The 18,497-nt window shown below is 44.9% G+C and overlaps 1 protein-coding gene across 1 annotated transcript; it reads left to right on the top strand.

Moving 5' to 3' along the window:
• Window positions 1–5,043: 5,043 nt before the first annotated feature.
• LOC133424440 (NACHT, LRR and PYD domains-containing protein 1a allele 5-like) lies at window positions 5,044–17,245 on the top strand. Its single transcript, XM_061715060.1, has 11 exons — window positions 5,044–5,274; window positions 5,661–5,793; window positions 5,876–6,037; window positions 6,167–6,283; window positions 7,002–7,080; window positions 7,558–7,765; window positions 8,521–10,300; window positions 10,646–10,819; window positions 10,931–11,101; window positions 16,942–16,988; window positions 17,092–17,245. The coding sequence occupies exons 2-11, from the start codon at window positions 5,705–5,707 to the stop codon at window positions 17,241–17,243; spliced, it is 2,979 nt and encodes a 992-aa protein (XP_061571044.1). The 5' UTR covers window positions 5,044–5,274; window positions 5,661–5,704; the 3' UTR covers window positions 17,244–17,245.
• The last annotated feature ends 1,252 nt before the right edge of the window (window positions 17,246–18,497 follow it).

The following is an 18,497-nucleotide window of genomic DNA, read 5'->3' on the forward strand; positions in this document are numbered from 1 at the left end:
TATACAAATATTAAAAACATGCACTTTTCTTGAAGCAGTAAATTGGATACTTATGATTACCTCTCAGTATCAGACAGGTTGAAACCTGCTGATTTGTAAACCTATTATGAAAAACAGGTTTTTTCTTGCTTTAACATATATAAAGTGGTCCGACAAATGTTCAGCTCAAAACAGTGTCGCAGCGCTGCACAGTGCTGCGCAGCGCTGCGTCGCTGCGGCCAGTTAGGACAGTCCAATAGAAAATAAAGCAATGGAAATGATTTTGTCGCTGACGCTCGCTCGCATCGCATGCAGTTATGACACGGTAACTCTGCCGGCCGGAGCTTCCGCCATATTTTCGTAGCGGTCTATCGCGTCATTCAGGCAGCCAATCAGCACAGAGTCTCATTATCATAGCCCCGCCCACTCAGAATCCTGCATAGAGAATGAGGTTAGAGAATGGGAAGATAAAGACATGGTTTAGAGGCTGAATTTCTAATTTATTTTGCAAAAAAAAATCAAAAGCTTGTTTTTAAGACATTCAAGGCCTGTATGAAATAGGTATTAGACGCCATAATAGGTCCCCTTTAAGTAACCTAAAAAAAACCCACAAATCCTGAGACCAGGAGAAAAATAAGGCTTCAGTGTTGAAACATAAAGTTGAGATGAGATAGAAATACGATCACAAAGGACCTTGGCCATTCTTCTCTGCGGGGGCTGCGGGGTCACCGGGAGGGAGCGGCGGGTCGGCGGCCAATTCGGGGAAATGTCGCCATCTGCTGGACGAACAGGCGCACCGCCACAACACACGGAGAGGAGGGAAACACATTCCAGATGGAAAACCTTCACAAACGTGTTTCTCTTTCAGATACGTGGACCCGGAGAACAACTAGACGACGTACCTGCCAACAATCTGTCCTCTCTGGAAACTTAAAGGCCCAAAAATAAACCAGCTCCACCTTCCACTGAGTCATTCTGCTCATTTGGTTTTGTTGCCTTCCTAAATATCCTTTGTGTTTTGTACTTACTCCAGGTATTGTTGGTATTTATTTAGAATTAAAGGTATTCCCTGAGGGTTTTTTCAATGGGATCTTATCTGTTCCAAAAAAAATTAAGGTAAATTTTTCGCATGAGATTTTTATGTAGATAAAGAAAGACTAGTCTTTGTATAAACTACTTAAGTTTTAGTATGTACAAAATTCATTTGCAAGTAAATTCAACTTAATTTTGCTGCAGTACCAGCTCCCCGCCAGCAGGAGGCGGTGCATGCGCGGTTCTCCGTCTGCCGGAGGAGCAGCAGCAGCAGCACTGCAACACGCTGTTTTGAGCTGAACATTTGTCGGACCACTTTATATATGTTAAAGCAAGAAAAAACCTGTTTTTCATAATAGGTTTACAAATCAGCAGGTTTCAACCTGTCTGGTACTGAGAGGCAGGGGCGCCGAAAAGGGGGGGTAAAGGATACGGATTATAGGGGCCCATGATTGAGGGGGGCCCAGAGAGGCCCCTAATGATGATCAAAATTATAATAAAGAAAAGTAAAAACACTAAGTTATTAAATAACATATAATCACAAATGTTTTATTTTCAATGCCCTGGTAACAATAACTTTCGCCATCAACGCCTGCATCCCACCCCCCCTCTATTTACGTAAAATGGTTCAGTGCGACTGGATCAGCTGCAGGTAGCGCACGTGCGGTTTGTCACACAGCGTCACAGCTCAGCTGCAGGAGGAGGAGGAGAGGCATCATGCCTCAACAATCAGGCAGCCAAAAAAGAAAACAAAATAAATTAAGAGAGGAGAGAGAGTTGAAGGGTCGACAGTATGTCACCCAGAATTTCCGAAAAAAAAGGTGGGTTTGTTAGTTGTGGTGGAAAGTTACGTAATATTAACTTTGTCCCTGTCTGTGGTCTATAAGCTAGCTCACTTTTCTCACCATGTTAGCTCAAGAAAACTGGATTTTCACATTTTACTGCTATTTTAGTTAAATAATAAATCAAGTCAAACATTTATCAAGCTGTTCTCATTCAATAATAGTTGATCTCCCCTCTGTCAAAATGATGCCTCATTCTGAACAGAGTCAAGTGCAGCAGCAGCAGCAGTCTGTCAGCCCCCAACTTCCCCTGAACCAGCCCCAGTGCCCCCACATGAGGAAGGAGGTGAGCAGCTGTGTGTGTTGAAATAATATTAATAATAATGATACATTTTTACTATAGTCTCAAAACATTCTCTGCAACGTGCATAAATAACATCTGTAAATATCCATCTGTTTTTCTTTTTGTATACTAGTATTTTTTTTATTTATTACTATTTTTATTCTCCTTCTTCTTCTTATTATTATTATTATTGTATATACTGTTTATAGTGTTTTTTATTATTATTATTGTGTGATATTGATGCCTCTTGTGTTTTGCACTATCCCCTTTGCTGCTGTAATCTGGAAATTTCCCCTCTGGGGGACTATTAAAGGATTTCTTATCTTATCTTATCTTAAAACAATACAAAGGTGAATCTGTTGTGGGAAATAATTAAAATTAATGAAAAAAGTAATTTTGAACAATTTTAATGGTTTAAAAAGCATAAACCCTTTTAAAAATTAAATAGAAGACGTGCAGTAAAAACAGAGGGGAACATCTGTGGTGTGTGCAGCAGACTGGGGTGACCGCTCTCAGTCCAATCAGAGAAGTTTACATATTGGTGACTATGCTATTACAAATAGTTATATTGTAGGAAATACTATATAATTAACGTATGTCCATTGTATTCAGAGTGCTCAGTTCTTCCCCTACTGTCATGTTGCTCTTCTTTCACAAATATGGTAATGATTGTCAAAAATACCATTAAAATGCATTGTATGTAAAATAGCATCAACAAATTTCGCCGCTGTGTTGGGGGGCCCTTGAAAAGATTATTTTCATGGGGCCCAAAATCCCTAGCGGCGCCCCTGCTGAGAGGTAGTCATAAGTATCCAATTTACTGCTTCAGGAAAAGTGCATGTTTTTAATATTTGTATAAACTGTAAAATATGTGTGCCCCGACTTGACTCATGATAGTACATGTGGCTAGAACTGTCGTCCTATATTTGAGCTGCCTGTTTCAGGCTGGTGTGATGTCCCTAAATAATAGACGAGCACTTCAGACAGAGTGTCATGCTGAGTGCCAGGCTGTGTTTAATTGTTTGTTTATTATGTTATTGTGTTAAACATTTTATTTGCATGCATGTTTTTGTTGCTTTGTTTAGTTATTGTTTGAAACGTAACTTTTTGTGGGTTTTGAGTTTGGCATGCAATAACCTATTTTTTTTAGTTGATTAGACACAGCTGAACACCATTAAGGCAGGAACCGGATCCTGACTGACAGCTGCAGTGGCCAATGAACCACTGCAGGCTGGCCCCCCCAGACCAATGGTGGACCAGGGGAGGGTTCCCTTCCCCCTAGATATTCAAGGGAGAGAATGCACGGTGGATGGATGGAGATGGGCAGAGGAGGATGGACTGAGGAGGATGGACTGATGGACGGGGGCCCAGGTGGTTGGGGAGCCCCCGGCGGAATCGGACCGGACCGGGGATCCCTGTTGGCGTGGGCCTGACTGCCGATGCTTCCAGAGGGGGCGCTAGAGGACAGTGAGCCCGGAACGGAATGACTGTGACTGTTCATTCTTTAACCTTTTTAACCTTTTAAGGATTGGCCATTTTAAGAAACAGTTCTCCCATTTTAAGTGACATTTTCCCCACCCTTGATTTTATAACAGTCTTTGCGCAATAAATGGTTGTTGCTGCACCCCTGTTTTGTTTGTGAGTTACTAAGCGCTGCTCACCCTCGAAGAACGGAACTTAAAGTATTTCCTGGGGGACCTTAGTTGTTGCAGTACCAAACCGCTAAGAACCACCCCTTTGACAAGAGCGCTGTAGGGAAGTTAAGACTCGGTATTTTAATGTTTCTCACCAAAAAACCAACACATTAAGAAGTTACTAGTCAATAAATGTGAATTTTACTTGCAGAGATTACGAAAATTGGGGGAAAATAAGTCACTGAATAGTCAACTCTACTTTAAAATAATTATTTATGCTACATGTACTAGTTGACTGGATTAAATATGTTCTATTAGTCTAAATGAGGTGACTTTTCATTTATTCATCTATCCAGTCTTAGAAACACTGAATTCCTAAGGACTTCATAGTGAAGGTGTTTGCTGGACAACTAGACGCTTCAACACCTTTTAGGCCTGTTTGAACTTCCACATGAGGTCATTTTCAATTTCCGTTCAAAATGTTCCTTTTCCCCTTCTTGACTATATTACGATGTCAGTCTTTCACTTTACTTTGACTGTTGTGTTTTATTTCAGTTTATACATTTATTTTATGTATTACTTCCCCAGGTAACGTTACATCATCAGCAGGATAACCCATACCTTGAATCACTTATTATTGTAATATTCTCACTCACATACAAACATAGATACATAAATACAGATATGATTTAAAGACTTAAAGCATTTCTCTAAAGGTGTGTTGCTGAGTTCATGGGTTCATGGGAAACGTAGTTTTAGTATAAAGGGTGTCGTTAGCAGACATGGAGGCAGGACAGAAGACGGTCCTAGAGGAGGCCGTGGTTGAGATCAGACTCTGCTGAAGGCCTTGTGTCCTCACTGGTGGAAAACGTACACACGCTCAACACACACACATGCATTCTTGTGAGAACGTGCCAGTAAAGCCGAGGTTATTCTGGATTTTCACAGGCTACATCTTGCTGGCATCCGTCCCAAAATTAGCCCAAAAGTTTCATGCTTTTTGTTTCACACCCACCATACCTTGAAATAAAATCAGGATCAAATGTTTACACCACAGTGCTTGAGTCAAATTCCATCTCAGTGATTAAACTTGTGTGTTTTCCTCCCGTCCTTCTTTTCTCCCTCGTCCTGTTAAACGAGTTTTCCCTCCACCCCCCACTCCACGCCTTACACCGCTCCCTAACCCTCCTGATCTTTGTGTTTTGACTCAAACAGGTGAAGGTAGGAACTCGTTCTCACTTCTGATTTACCTGCAAACTTTGATCATTCTTGTGTCTGAACACAAATCTACATGATTGTTAATGACAACATTTTTATTGGTTTTATTATTGATCAGAAACACCGTGATGATCAGCCGATGATTAGTTTTCTACATCGATCAAACGTTGGTGTTTTTATTTCCTGGAATGAAGCTGTCGTCTCCAGCATTAAAGTCAGACTGCTGTTTCCTGTGGAGCCTTTCAAAATAAAGCGTGGTTCCTGGAGGAAGTTGTTTGCTGCTTGTGTAAGTGTTGTGTGATGAGGCTGTGAAGGAGGAGGACACGTGTTTCTGCAGGACAGTTTCACCTCTGAGCTTCTTCACATTTACAGGAACCAGACTCACGTAGAGGCCCAGTCTCTTTCTGCTTGTTCAAGATTTTCAACTTCCTGTTTGTGCATTAAACTGTTGTTAACAGAATTTAGTGTTTTTATTATTAGAAAATGAGACAAGGTGCTGAGAGAAAGTTTCAGAGCAGCTCGGATCAGCAGATACGGCTGTATCAGTGACTTCCTCCACCTCCCAGTGGTTTCTGACTGCATTCTAGTGACATTAACACTAAAGAGAAGAGAAAACCAGAGCAGGATCAGCTGGTCTCTGTCCAACACCAGTGATGTGTGTTTCCTCTGCAGGTGAAGGTGTGTGTGTGAGCTGATGTGGACGTGAATTCAGCAGAATGGACCAGTGTGAGGACAGAGAGGAGGGAGTCCCTCCCTCTAAAACCTCTCTGTGTGGGGAACATGAGAGTCGGAGCAAAGCTCAGAGGTGAGATGGGGATCTCTAACTGTCTGTGACTCTTCTGCATGTCAGAGCTCAAGACTCACATTACCAAACCTCATTATTACAGGAATAAACCTGGAACCGGACCTGGACCCGGACCTGGACCTGGACCTGCACCTGGACCTGGACCTGGACCTGGACCTGGACCCAGCTGTGTGTCCTTGAAGAGCGACCAGTCAAGGGACTGGTTATTTAACTTTAAAGGAGACCAACGTTCTGCTTTAAAGAGGTGAGTGTATCCAAACGCTGCCAATGATTTACGTTTAATACTTTTTAAATAGACTAAATATTTTTATCTGTATATCTTATATTTCATATGAATAGCATATTTACATTTTGAACTTTTGTCTTCTATCAGGGTCCATCAGAAAAGAGACTCTCTTGAACATGAACCCAGCTGTTTGTCCTTGAAGAGCGACCGGTCAAAGGGCGGGCTAATTCACTTTAAAGGAGACGAACATTCTTCTTCAGAGAGGTGAGATGTATTTAAACACATTAAATGTATTTAAATCAGTCCTCATAGGAAATGTCCCAATGTTTCTTCCTGAATAGATCATGTAGTCCTGGACCCCTGTGGTCCTCCATCACCTGATGGGGATCTGAGCCTCCTCCTCATAGATCTTCATCTCCTGTCAGGAGCTTTTTCCTCTGGTTGACACATCTGGAGGTTTCACCTTCCAGAGGACTGATCCTGGTGATGATCCAGAGTTCCTCTTACTGATCCTGATGATGGTCCAGAGTTCCTCTTACTGATCCTGATGATGGTCCAGAGTTCCTCTTACTGATCCTGATGATGGTCCAGAGTTCCTCTTACTGATCCTGATGATGGTCCAGAGTTCCTCTTACTGATCCTGATGATGGTCCAGAGTTCCTCTTACTGATCCTGATGATGATCCAGAGTTCCTCTTACTGATCCTGATGATGGTCCAGAGTTCCTCTTACTGATCCTGGTGATGGTCCAGAGTTCCTCAGCTGCTTCATGTCTCCATCAGTTGTCCATGTTCCTGATCTTGTTGTAACTTTTCACTGAGGTCACATGTTGTCGTTGGATCAGCAGGACTAGTAAACCTTCACCACCACCAGTCCTCTGATGGACTGTCCTCATCCCAACAGGACTTCATGGACCTTCAGCTTGTGTTTGTCTCTGTGAGGACAGACATGATGTGAGCTAATACTTCCTGGTTCCTCCACAGAGTGGACCAGCAGATCTCAGAGTCCCCCAGTGGTCCATCTGTCCAGCAGCATCAGACACAGCTGGACTCCATCTTTCAGGTCTGTACATGAACAACAACTGCTGCTCCACCTGTTGTCCTGATGTCCATCTGCATGCTGGTCTCTGGAGACCAGTGGACTGTCAGTCTGTCCATCATGGACCTGATGTTTGTCTCCATGCTGGTCTCTGGAGACCGGTGGACTGTCAGGCTGTCCATCATGGGTCTGATGTTTGTCTCCATGCTGGTCTCTGGAGACCAGTGGACTGTCAGTCTGTTCATCATGGACCTGATGTCCATCTGCATGCTGGTCACTGGAGACCAGTGGACTGTCAGTCTGTCCATCATGGACCTGATGTCCATCTGCATGCTGGTCTCTGGAGACCAGTGGACTGTCAGTCTGTCCATCATGGACCTGATGTTTTTCTCCATGCTGGTCTCTGGAGACCAGTGGACTGTCAGTCTGTCCATCATGGACCTGATGTTTGTCTCCATGGTTTCAGTCTGGTTGTGTCCTTCATGTGGTCTTCTGTTCCAGCTGCTGGAGGACGACATCGTCATGTTTGTGAAGGACGAGCTGAAGAAGATCCAGAGGGTTCTGAGTTCAGATTACCCAGAATCCCTAGAGCATTTGTTGCAGGGTGAGGATGAAGAGCAGAGGAGCAGCAGAGAGGCGTTTGTGAAGATCACAGTGGACTTCCTGAGGAGAATGAAGCAGGAGAAGCTGGCTGAGCGTCTGCAGAGCAGTAAGAGGATTTCTCTGAACATTTAAGCTGCTGGATAAATGTCCCAGAATGCCTCAGGAGATGAACGTCATTCACAGATCAGCCACAACATTAAAACCACTGAAAGATGAAGGGAGGAACTCTGCTCATCTTGTTCCAACAATGTTCTGCTGGAATCAGATCTGTATTCTTGATCCACATGAAGGTTATTTTGATCGTTAACTCCCAACTAAACATTTCTGCAGACCAGTTGCCCCCACATGGTCCCAGCACCCCCCTACAGCCTCCCTGTACAGGACAGCAGTGGACCTCAATAAACATGTTTAACCGACCAACACCACAAGAAAACTGGAAGATTTTATTCCAGGTTTTCCTCTTCCAGGAATCCTGCTGAACTCCAGATTGTCTTCATGGTTCTGCAGATTATTGGATCAGATCATCTTCTGGTGTTTTCAAATCCTAAACTTGAAAAATCCATTTCACAGACACCACAACAATAACTAGAATACAACAACCCACAAACCCACAACCCACCAGGGCTGTACTGCTAACATCCTGGTACTAGAAACCCCAGGACTCCAGATGTTCTTGTCATTTCCATATCCTGAATGTTCAGAGGTGTTTTGCTGGTAAAAGTGATTCCACTCAATATCGTACAGCTCATCATAACGTTGGAGTCGATCAGTGTTGGTTCACATCCTGATTCTTTAGAAGAATTAAATTGAACTTTATAAAACACTACTGTAACTGGTTTCTTTTTTTCCACTTTTATTAAGGTACTTTTGCTGAAGTTTGTAAAAAGCGGCTGAAGTCTAAGCTGCAGAAGAAGCACCAGCATGTGTCTGAGGGGATCACTAAAGCAGGAAAGACAAACCTTCTGGAGCAGATCTACACGGAGCTCTACATCACAGAGGGAGGGACCGGAGAGGTCAATGAAGAACATGAAGTCAGACAGATTGAAGCAGCTTCCAGTAAACCATACAGAGCAGAAACAGCCGTCAGACAGGAAGACATCTTTAAACCCCCACCTGGAAGAGGAGGACCAATCAGAACGGTGATGACGAAGGGAGTGGCCGGCATCGGGAAAACAGTCCTAACACAGAAGTTCAGTCTGGACTGGGCTGAAGGCAGAACCAACCAGGACATCCAGTTCCTGCTTCCATTCACCTTCAGAGAGCTGAATGTGCTGAAAGAGGAGAAGTTCAGCTTGGTGGAACTAGTTCATCGATTCTTCTCTGAAACCAGAAAAATCTGCAGCTTTGAAGAGTTCCAGGTCGTGTTCATCTTTGACGGTCTGGATGAGAGTCGACTTCCTCTGGACTTCCACAACTCTACAATCGTCAGTGACCCCAGAAGGTCCACCTCAGTGGATGTGCTGCTGACAAACCTCATCAGGGGGAACCTGCTTCCTTCTGCTCGTCTCTGGATCACCACACGGCCCGCAGCAGCCAATCAGATCCCTCCTGAGTGTGTCTCCATGGTGACAGAAGTCGGGGGGTTCACTGACCCACAGAAGGAGGAATACTTCAGGAAGAGGATCAGAGAAGAGGAGCAGACCAGGATCATCTCCCACATCAAGACATCACGGAGCCTCCACATCATGTGCCACATCCCAGTCTTCTGCTGGATCACTGCTACGGTCCTGGAGAAAGTCCTGGAAACCAGAGAGGGAGGGGAGCTGCCCAAGACCATGACTGAGATGTACATCCACTTCCTGGTGGTCCAGGCCAAACTGAAGAAGGTCAAGTATGACAGAGGAGCTGAGACAGATCCACACTGGAGTCCAGACAGCAGGAAGATGATCAAGTCTCTGGGGAAACTGGCTTTTGAGCAGCTGCAGAAACCTGAAGGAAACCTGATCTTCTATGAATCAGACCTGAGAGAGTGTGGCATCGATGTCAGAGAGGCTTCAGTGTACTCAGGAGTATTCACCCAGATCTTTAGAGAGGAGAGCAGCCTGTACCAGGACCAGGTCTTCTGCTTCATCCATCTGAGTGTCCAGGAGTTTCTGGCTGCGCTTCATGTCCATCAGACCTTCATCAAGTCTGGAGTCAACCTGCTGGAGGAACAAAGAAACACCTCCAGGTGGTTTAAAACAAGAGCAGAGACTCAGCTCTATCAGACAGCTGTGGACAAGGCCTTACAGAGTCCCAACGGACACCTGGACTTGTTCCTGCGCTTCCTCCTGGGTCTTTCACTGGAGACCAATCAGACTCTCCTACGAGGTCTGATGACATCAAACCAGAGAAGTTCACAGAAAACTATCAAATACATCAAGAAGAAGATCAGTAAGGGTCTGTCTGCAGAGAGAAGCATCAACCTGTTCCACTGTCTGAATGAACTGAACGATCGTTCTCTGGTGAAGGAGGTCCAAGAGTTCCTGAGGTCAGGACGTTTCTCCACAGATAAACTGTCTCCTGCTCAGTGGTCAGCTCTGGTCTTCATCTTACTGTCATCAGAAGAAGATCTGGAGGTGTTTGACCTGAAGAAGTTCTCAGCTTCAGAGGAGACTCTACGGAGGCTGCTGCCAGTGGTCAAAGCCTCCAAGAAAGTTATGTAAGTACCAACAGACACATGTTGGACCTCTGGAGTGGAGGCTAGTTTCTGACTACGTCTGGTTTTACATCCAGATTTCATGTTTTCTTCACTTGTTTGGGTCTTTTTTCAGCACAACCTCACATGAGGGATTTTACGCTGGTTCTTTCATTTCCAGAGACTTTAATAACACGTTAGACCTAAAATCACACACAAGCATGAACTCTGACAAGGAAATACTTTAATTTCTGTTTGTACTGGGGAGGCAGGATGAGCTGAAGACCAGCAGAACAGTTGGAGACACAACTACATTTTCTTCCACAACAGTGAAATAACCTGATTGTTGTTCTTTTCTTCCGTCTGCAGACTGAGTGGCTGTAACCTCTCAGAGGACATCTGTCCACTTCTGTCCTCAGTTCTCAGCTCTCAGTCCTCCAGTCTGACAGAACTGGACCTGAGTAACAACGACCTGCAGGATTCAGGACTGAAGAAGCTGTGTCCTGGACTGGAGAGTCCACACTGTAAACTGGAGTCTCTCAGGTCAGGATTCATTCAAGTCTTTTCCAGTCCCAGTGAACATGCTGCTAAACGTGTCTGCAGCAGGACACCTGAGCAGAGGAAATGCAGCAGACCTGTGTTGTGTGTCTGCAGGCTGTCAGGCTGTCTGATCTCAGAGGAAGGAAGTTCTTCTCTGGTCTCAGCTCTGACCTCCAACCCCTCCCACCTGAGAGAGCTGGACCTGAGCTACAACCATCCAGGAGCGTCAGCAGGGAAGCTTCTGTCTAGACTGGAGGATCCCCGCTGGAGACTGGACACTCTCAGGTAGGACACTCTCAGGTAGGACAGTCTCAGGTAGGACACACTCAGGGAGGACACACTCAGGTAGGACCCTCTCAGGTAGGACACTCTCAGGTAGGACACACTCAGGTAGGACACACTCAGGTAGGACCCTCTCAGGTAGGACACTCTCAGGTAGGACACACTCAGGTAGGACACTCTCAGGTAGGACACTCTCAGGTAGGACACTCTCAGGTAGGACATTCTCAGGTAGGACACACAGCAGGGAGAAGGGGAAAGACAAGAGTAGAGATGGGAAACAGGAGGGACAGAACTGAAACTCAAACTGGGGGAAATGTCAAACCCTGACATTACCCCCTCTCAAGGGACAGATCCCAGATGTTCCAATGAAGCATCACAAAAAAACAAAAACCCCGGAGGAGGGCCCAGACACACTGTTAGGTTCAAACACTTAACATTCGTAACATCACACTTTTTGGAGACAAAAACAGACACAGTACACAGTAAGTATCTTTTGACTTGCGCAAGGAGAGCAGCTGAGACGTTACAATCCCAACTAACTCTAACCCGTCTCTGCTGCTTCCTTTGCTTTTATTCACTCCGGGCACTCCCTAGTTTACATAGCTGACTGCGTCCCCAAAGGGAGGGGAAGGGGAGTGGTCACAGTCATTGGTATAGATTGTTTTTGTTCTTGTTCGTTAGTAAGAAGAAGTTTCCTCTTCTCTGCAGACTTCTGCTTCATGCTGATAATCAGGAAACTTCTTGTGCAGCATTTTTTAATCACTTTACACAACATTCTTTATCAGTGTGTCACAGGCGTAAGCAAATTATCATACGTTCTGTTAATAGCGAGCATGATAACTTACTACTTATTTACAATAATTCCAACACATGTTCAAAGTTGTGGGGGCCGTCTTCAAGGCCGGGCTGACCGACGAGGCAGTTTGGGAGGTCACCCTCGGGACGTAGCAGGCGGGTCAGGGGGAACCCGAGGGACCGGCTTCGGGGGACCAAGAATCCGAGGGACGGGCTCCGGGGCACACCGGGTCCTCGGCGCTGGCTGAGGGGGGTCCGGGACCATCACAGGAGCGAGAACAGACCGGGGCTGGCACCGACGTCGTCTCCCTTGAAGCTGAAGGCTCGGGTTTGGGAAAGCCAGGCGCGTTCCCTGGAATGGGGACCCCTCTTTTTTTTATTATTTAGAATTTTTATTTTTCAACATGAAGACAGGGACAATAAATAAAAAAAAAAGAAATAAAAAAAAAAGGGTTAACAACACCACATTTCCTCCATGGCCTCCCCGAAGGAGGCCATGGAGGAAGACTTTCGGTCGGCCTCGAGGAAATTCTGGAGGACCGTTCGGCGCCTCATCGTCGGACGGTGGAAGGAATACTTCGAGGATCTCCTCAACCCGACTGACATGCCTTCCACTGAGGAAGCAGAGAGAGGGGACGCGGGGACGTGCTCATCCATCACCCAAGCCGAGGTCACTGAGGTGGTTCATAAGCTCCTCAGTGGCACCGGGGGTCGATGAGATTCGCCCTGAGTACCTCAAGTCTATGGATGTCGTAGGGCTGTCTTGGTTGACACGCTTCTGCGACATTGCATGGAGGAAGGGGACAGTACCGCAGAGTGGCAAACCGGGGTGGTGGTCCCTCTGTTTAAAAAGGGGGACCGGAGAGTGTGCTCCAACTATAGGGGAATCACACTTCTCAGCCTCCCCGGGAAAGTCTACGCCAGGGTACTGGAGAGGAGAATACGACCAATAGTTGAACCTCGGATTCAGGAGGAACAATGCGGTTTTCGTCCCGGTCGTGGAACACTGGACCAGCTCTACACCCTCCGCAGGGTACTCAAGGGTTCATGGGAATTTGCCCAACCAGTCTACATGTCCTCTGTGGATCTGGAGAAGGCATTTGACCGTGTCCCTCATGCCATTCTGTGGGGGGCGCTCAGTGAGTATGGAGTCCGGGGCCCTCTATTAAGGGCTGTCCAGTCTCTATATGATCGGAGCAGGAGTCTGGTTCGCATTGCCGGCAGTAAGTCAGACTTGTTCCCGGTGCATGTTGGACTCCGGCAGGGCTGCCCTTTGTCACCGGTCCTGTTCATAATTTTTATGGACAGGATTTCTAGGCGCAGCCAGGGGCCGGAGGGAGATAGGGTGTGGAGTTTGGTCACCCGTGAGGAGCTCGGAGTCAAGCCGCTGCTCCTTCACATTGAGAGGAGTCAGCTGAGGTGGCTTGGGCATCTGTACCGGATGATCCCTTCTGGACGCCTCCCTAGGGAGGTGTTCGAGGCATGTCCCTCCTCCCTAGGGAGGTGTTCCAGGCATGTCCCTCCTCCCTAGGGAGGTGTTCCAAGCATGTCCCACCGGGAGGAGACCCCGGGGAAGACCCAGGACACGCTGGAGAGACTATGGTTCTCGGCTGGCCTGGGAACGCCTCGGACTCCCCTTGGAGGAGCTGGAGGAAGTGTCTGGGGTGAAGGAAGTCTGGGCATCCCTGCTGAGGCTGCTGCCCCCACGACCCGGGAACGGATAAGCGGCGGACAATGGATGGATGGATGGAACACCACATTTCACATAATCAAAAAAAGAAGCATTACAATGACACAAAAAAAAGACAAGGGGGCGGGGGGAAGGGTTGGTACAGATAAACTTTAAGAATGATGGAGCCTCTAGCGTCAGTTCAGGTCCAGCTCTAAAAGAAGAATAAGTAAAATAAAATAAGAAGCATGTGACCAACACAACAGGTCATATTATTATTCCTTTATTCTCAACTGTTGTCTAATGACAGTCCATGGGGCAAATTGGTCATTTTCATTGTCTTTGAGGATTGAAGTTGCCTTTTCCATTGATAATAAATCCAAAAAGTCCTTCAGCCAATTGTATTTGTGACAGCAGTTTGGTTTACGAATCTTCCAGTTCATAAGTATTGATCTCTTCACAGACAGAAAGCCGAGAGCAATGATACGTTGCATAATTTTCCCATGCGCGTTCTCCACTGCACTCCCCAATAAACACACAACAGGACATTGAGGAACACGAATATTCAAAATAGCTTCCAAAATGTCAATGACCTCAGACCAGAATTGTTGGACCACTGGGCAGAACCATAGCAGATGTATAAGTGTACCAATCTCACCACAGCCAATGCCAGCACAGTTCAGAGACATTTGGGTCCATTATTTTTAGCTTGTGTGGTTGGATATAAGCTCGATGTATAATTTTAAATTGTATAATTTTATATCTCACACAACTGCAAATAGATATTGACTGCTTTAATATTACCGGTACCGGTCGGGGGTATTTTTTGAGCATAATGCATTTAAATGCATCAATCTGGTGCACTTTGAAAAGCTAGAATAGATAGACGCAGCGGCAGTCCAGTCACTTCTGTCTGGTGCGTAAAATAAATCAGACTCGGGCCACCGAGAAAAAAGAACAGTCATGCAGTGACAATACATGGATTGAACCATTTTACTTAATCTCTTAACACAAACTGTTTCATTTAATTAAAGTAAAATGTTCTTTAAGTACTCGGTAGCCCATTAATATAGCCAAATAAAAGTGATAAGAATAATAACTCACGTCTACCGGTGCGCTTCTAGAGTGCCTCGAAATTATCCAAATATATCTGGAAGATGTCTTTTCAGTTCTCTATTTGCTTCCTCTGGGTTTTTGAAGATATATTTTTTTCCATCAATGGTAACAATGAGTCTTGCTGGGTGGAGGAGCCGTAGCAGTGATCTGTGTCCCGGAGTTTCTTCTTGACATCAGCGTATTCTGCTCGTTTACGCTGGAGCTCCACAGGTAGATCCTGATGAATGTAGAACGGCTTTCCTTTCCAGATCAGTTTCTTCTAACAGTCGTAAGAGATAGGATCGCGGCGGTTCTGAGGGGTCGGGTCGGGGCCGGAGGCTGCGGTGCTGTCTCTCTACCTCTGGTGCCGGGTCAGTAGGTTTCCCATCCAAAACTTACCGCAGTCTCCTCCATCTCCTCTTGTTGGTCACTGGCCTCCAGCAGACCCTCCTCCAAGCCCATCAGAACCAGATTATTCCTCTTCCTATGAGACTCCATCAGCATCACTTTACTTTTCAGGTAGTCCACATCTTTGGAAAGATCTTTAATAACTTTCCTGTCAGCGCTGCGTTCGTCCTCCAATTTTCCAATTCGTTTTTCAGCATTATTCAGCACAGCCCGGGTATCTTTTTTTAGTCCTTTGATAGATTCACTTAATTCATCAAATCTGGGCTCAAAGGAGTTTTTGATGCTGTTAATTTCAGCCAACAGTTGTTGCGCCCAGGCCAGCGGTTCTTCCTCGCCCATCATTTCTTTGTAGGCAGCGCGTTCAGTGTCTTGTTTTCTCCGTCTAGTATTCTGCTGAGATGTTTCACTGGCCATCCATGCAACAATATTCCTTACTGGTATCTAGCAACAGTTTGCAGCGTTACTGAACGTTTATCTGTTTTATTATAGGCACAGTTTAAATGCATTTAGGGTCCGGTTTTACGAGAGGCTCTAACACGCCATTCCTCACTTGTCACGTGATCCGCCCATCCTCCCAGATTTTTCGGAATGGGGACCATCTTCCGTGCCCGGTAGCATGTTCTTCTGTGCCTCCCGGCAGACCAACTGAAAGAGGGTTGTATGGGGCAATGATAAGTATTCCTTTGATTTTTCTAATTACAGTAGATTTATATTGTTTATGTTTTAATTTGGATCTCAAATTAGCATATTGATTAGTAATCGTTTTGGATTGATGCTAATTGAATGTGTTTAGGTTAACTATAGAACTGGAATACACTGTTTGGTTTGTGTTGGATTTAGTGATGCTATACCTTTAAGAGCTGCTGCTGAGCTCACCCGGATGTGCAGAGTTTTCAGTTCCAGAGTGAGTACAGAGTTGAGCAGCAGTGGAGCGACACGGTTTCTTACTCGTAACCGGTTTTGAATGTTTTTGTGGATTAGTGACAGTTTGCAAATAAATATATTTTTGTTTTTCATAACTTGGATTCCATTGGATTTTTTAAGAACAGAGCTTGGGACTCGGACCGGAGTAAAACCATAGCTTACTGCTAACTAGCATCTGCCTGATGAGCTCTCCCGCTGGGTCCATCTTGGCTGGTCCGTTCTGTCACGGAGTGGTTTGTTGAGGACCCAAACGCAGGAGAGCAGGAGGCAGGAGTTCCAGAAAACTCAGGGTTTATTTGTAAGGACAAACCAAAAACGCTGTGGAGCAGGATCAAAAAGGCAGAACAAAAACTAGACGAGGAGAACATGGAGGGAGCAAACAGTCTGGACCAGCGAGGAGCAGGGGAAAGACAAGACCAGATATACACAGGGTTAACGAGACACAGGTGCAGACAATCAGGGCAGATGGAAACAGGAGGGACAGAACTGAAACTCAAACTGGGGGAAAAGTCAAACCCTGACAACGCCCAGATTTCAGCAGCGCAGGCGCCATAAAAAGAGAGATCCCCAAAACTTCTAAAATGCATAGAAATGTATTTATTCTATTTGAAAAAACAAGATGCTTTGATTTAAAGTTTAAATAACTTGCATAACTGTACAGACAGACAACCATGTAGCAACAGAACTAGCCTATGCTCCTATAGTAAATATAAATAAAGCTACAGGTGAAAGTCGGACAATTAGAATATGGTGTAAAAGTTAATTTATTTCAATAATTCAACTTAAAAGGTGAAACTAATATATTACATAGTCTCATTATATGCAAAGCAGGATATTCTAAGCCTTTATTTGTTACAATTTTGATGATCAAATCATTTATTGATTTCATAAAACATTCCAATTTTTTGAGACTTTTTATTTGGGGTTTCCATAAACCTCCTCCTCCTTCCAGGGTGGAGCCTGCTGGACAACGATTTCTGACACCAGGTCCCAGGAGGTGTAAGTGTGTTTTTATTCAACCATCTTCACTCGTTCATGAGTCCATCAGTGATCAATAACTGATCAATAATAACTGCAGCTGCTTGTTTGTTCTCTCCATCAGATTCCTGTCAACTCACTGTCGACACAAACACAGTCCACAAATACATCCAACTGTCTGAGGACAACAGGAAGGTGATACGTGTGTGGGAGAATCAGTCATATCCTGATCATCCAGACAGGTTTGATGTTAAACCTCAGCTGCTGTGTAGATAAGTTCTGACGGGTCGCTGTTACTGGGAGGTCCAGTGGAGCGGAGCTGTTTCTGTATCAGTGAGTTACAGAAGAATCAGCAGGAGAGGAAACTCTACTGACTGTGGGTTTGGAAGAAACGATCATTCCTGGAGTCTGGACTGTTATCCAGGTGGTCAGTACGAAGTCTATCACAATGACAGAGAAACATCCATCTCCTCCTCATCTCCATGTCCAGACTCTGGCAGAGCAGCAGTTTACGTGGACGTTCCTGCTGGAACTCTGTCCTTCTATGAAGTCTCTGTCTCTGACAGACTGATCCTCTTCCACACCTTCAACACCAGCTTCACTGAACCTCTCTATGCTGGATTTGGACTCTGGTCCTGGTCTGGTTCCTCAGTGTCTCTGTGTCCAGTTTAGTCTCCAGAGTCTCCGGTCAGAGAAACTGTCTCTGTTGGATCCTGGACTTGGACTCTGGTCCTGGTTCCTCAGTGTCTCCATGATGATGATGATGATGATGATGATGGTGATGGTGATGATGAAGGAGATGATGATGATGATGATGATGATGATGGTGATGATGATGAAGGAGATGATGATGATGATGATGAAGGTGATGATGATGATGAAGGTGATGATGATGATGATGATGATGATGATGATGATGAAGGTGATGATGATGATGATGATGATGAAGGAGATGATGATGAAGATGATGATGATGATGGTGATGATGATGACGGTGATGATGATGATGAAGGTGATGATGATGATGATGATGATGAAGGAGATGATGATGATGGTGATGATGATGATGATGATGATGATGATGAAGATGGTGATGATGATGATGATGATGATGAAGGAGATAATCACCATTTATCTTTAGTTTTTTGGTTTATTGTATTTTTATTTGATCTTTTTCACATTTAAACATTAAATAATTTACTGGACTGTTGATATTTGATCATAAATTAGATTTTTATCTCATTATTCTTTTTTTATTTATTCTTAATTCTGTCTAAATGTTTTCATGTTTGACTTCAAGTTTAGATTCTCTAGAATCTTCCCGATTTACTAAGATCCTAAATAAAGAGTACTAAATTGCGTGTGCACTGAACAAGTTTGCGCGTGCTGTTGTTGTGTGGTTTGCAGGTGATCAACTAAGATTGCTTGCGCAATTGATAACAGGTGCAAACAGCAGTATTTAAATGAGGTGTTGCGTGTCTTACGGTTTGCGAGCGCAAACTTTGCGCCATGGAGAGTCTGGATGGAATG

This window comes from Cololabis saira, chromosome 23 (assembly GCF_033807715.1).
Source record: "Cololabis saira isolate AMF1-May2022 chromosome 23, fColSai1.1, whole genome shotgun sequence".
In the NCBI taxonomy this organism is placed as follows: domain Eukaryota; kingdom Metazoa; phylum Chordata; class Actinopteri; order Beloniformes; family Belonidae; genus Cololabis; species Cololabis saira.

What these genes read in the sequence shown, in the direction of transcription:
- LOC133424440 (XM_061715060.1), top strand. Translation starts at nt 5,705, where the DNA reads ATGGACCAGTGTGAGGACAGAGAGGAGGGAGTCCCTCCCTCTAAAACC. An exon ending in AAAGCCTCCAAGAAAGTTAT is followed by an intron (nt 10,301 to 10,645) that starts GTAAGTACCAAC and finishes TTCCGTCTGCAG; the next exon opens with ACTGAGTGGCTGTAACCTCT. An exon ending in GACACCAGGTCCCAGGAGGT is followed by an intron (nt 16,989 to 17,091) that starts GTAAGTGTGTTT and finishes TCTCTCCATCAG; the next exon opens with ATTCCTGTCAACTCACTGTC.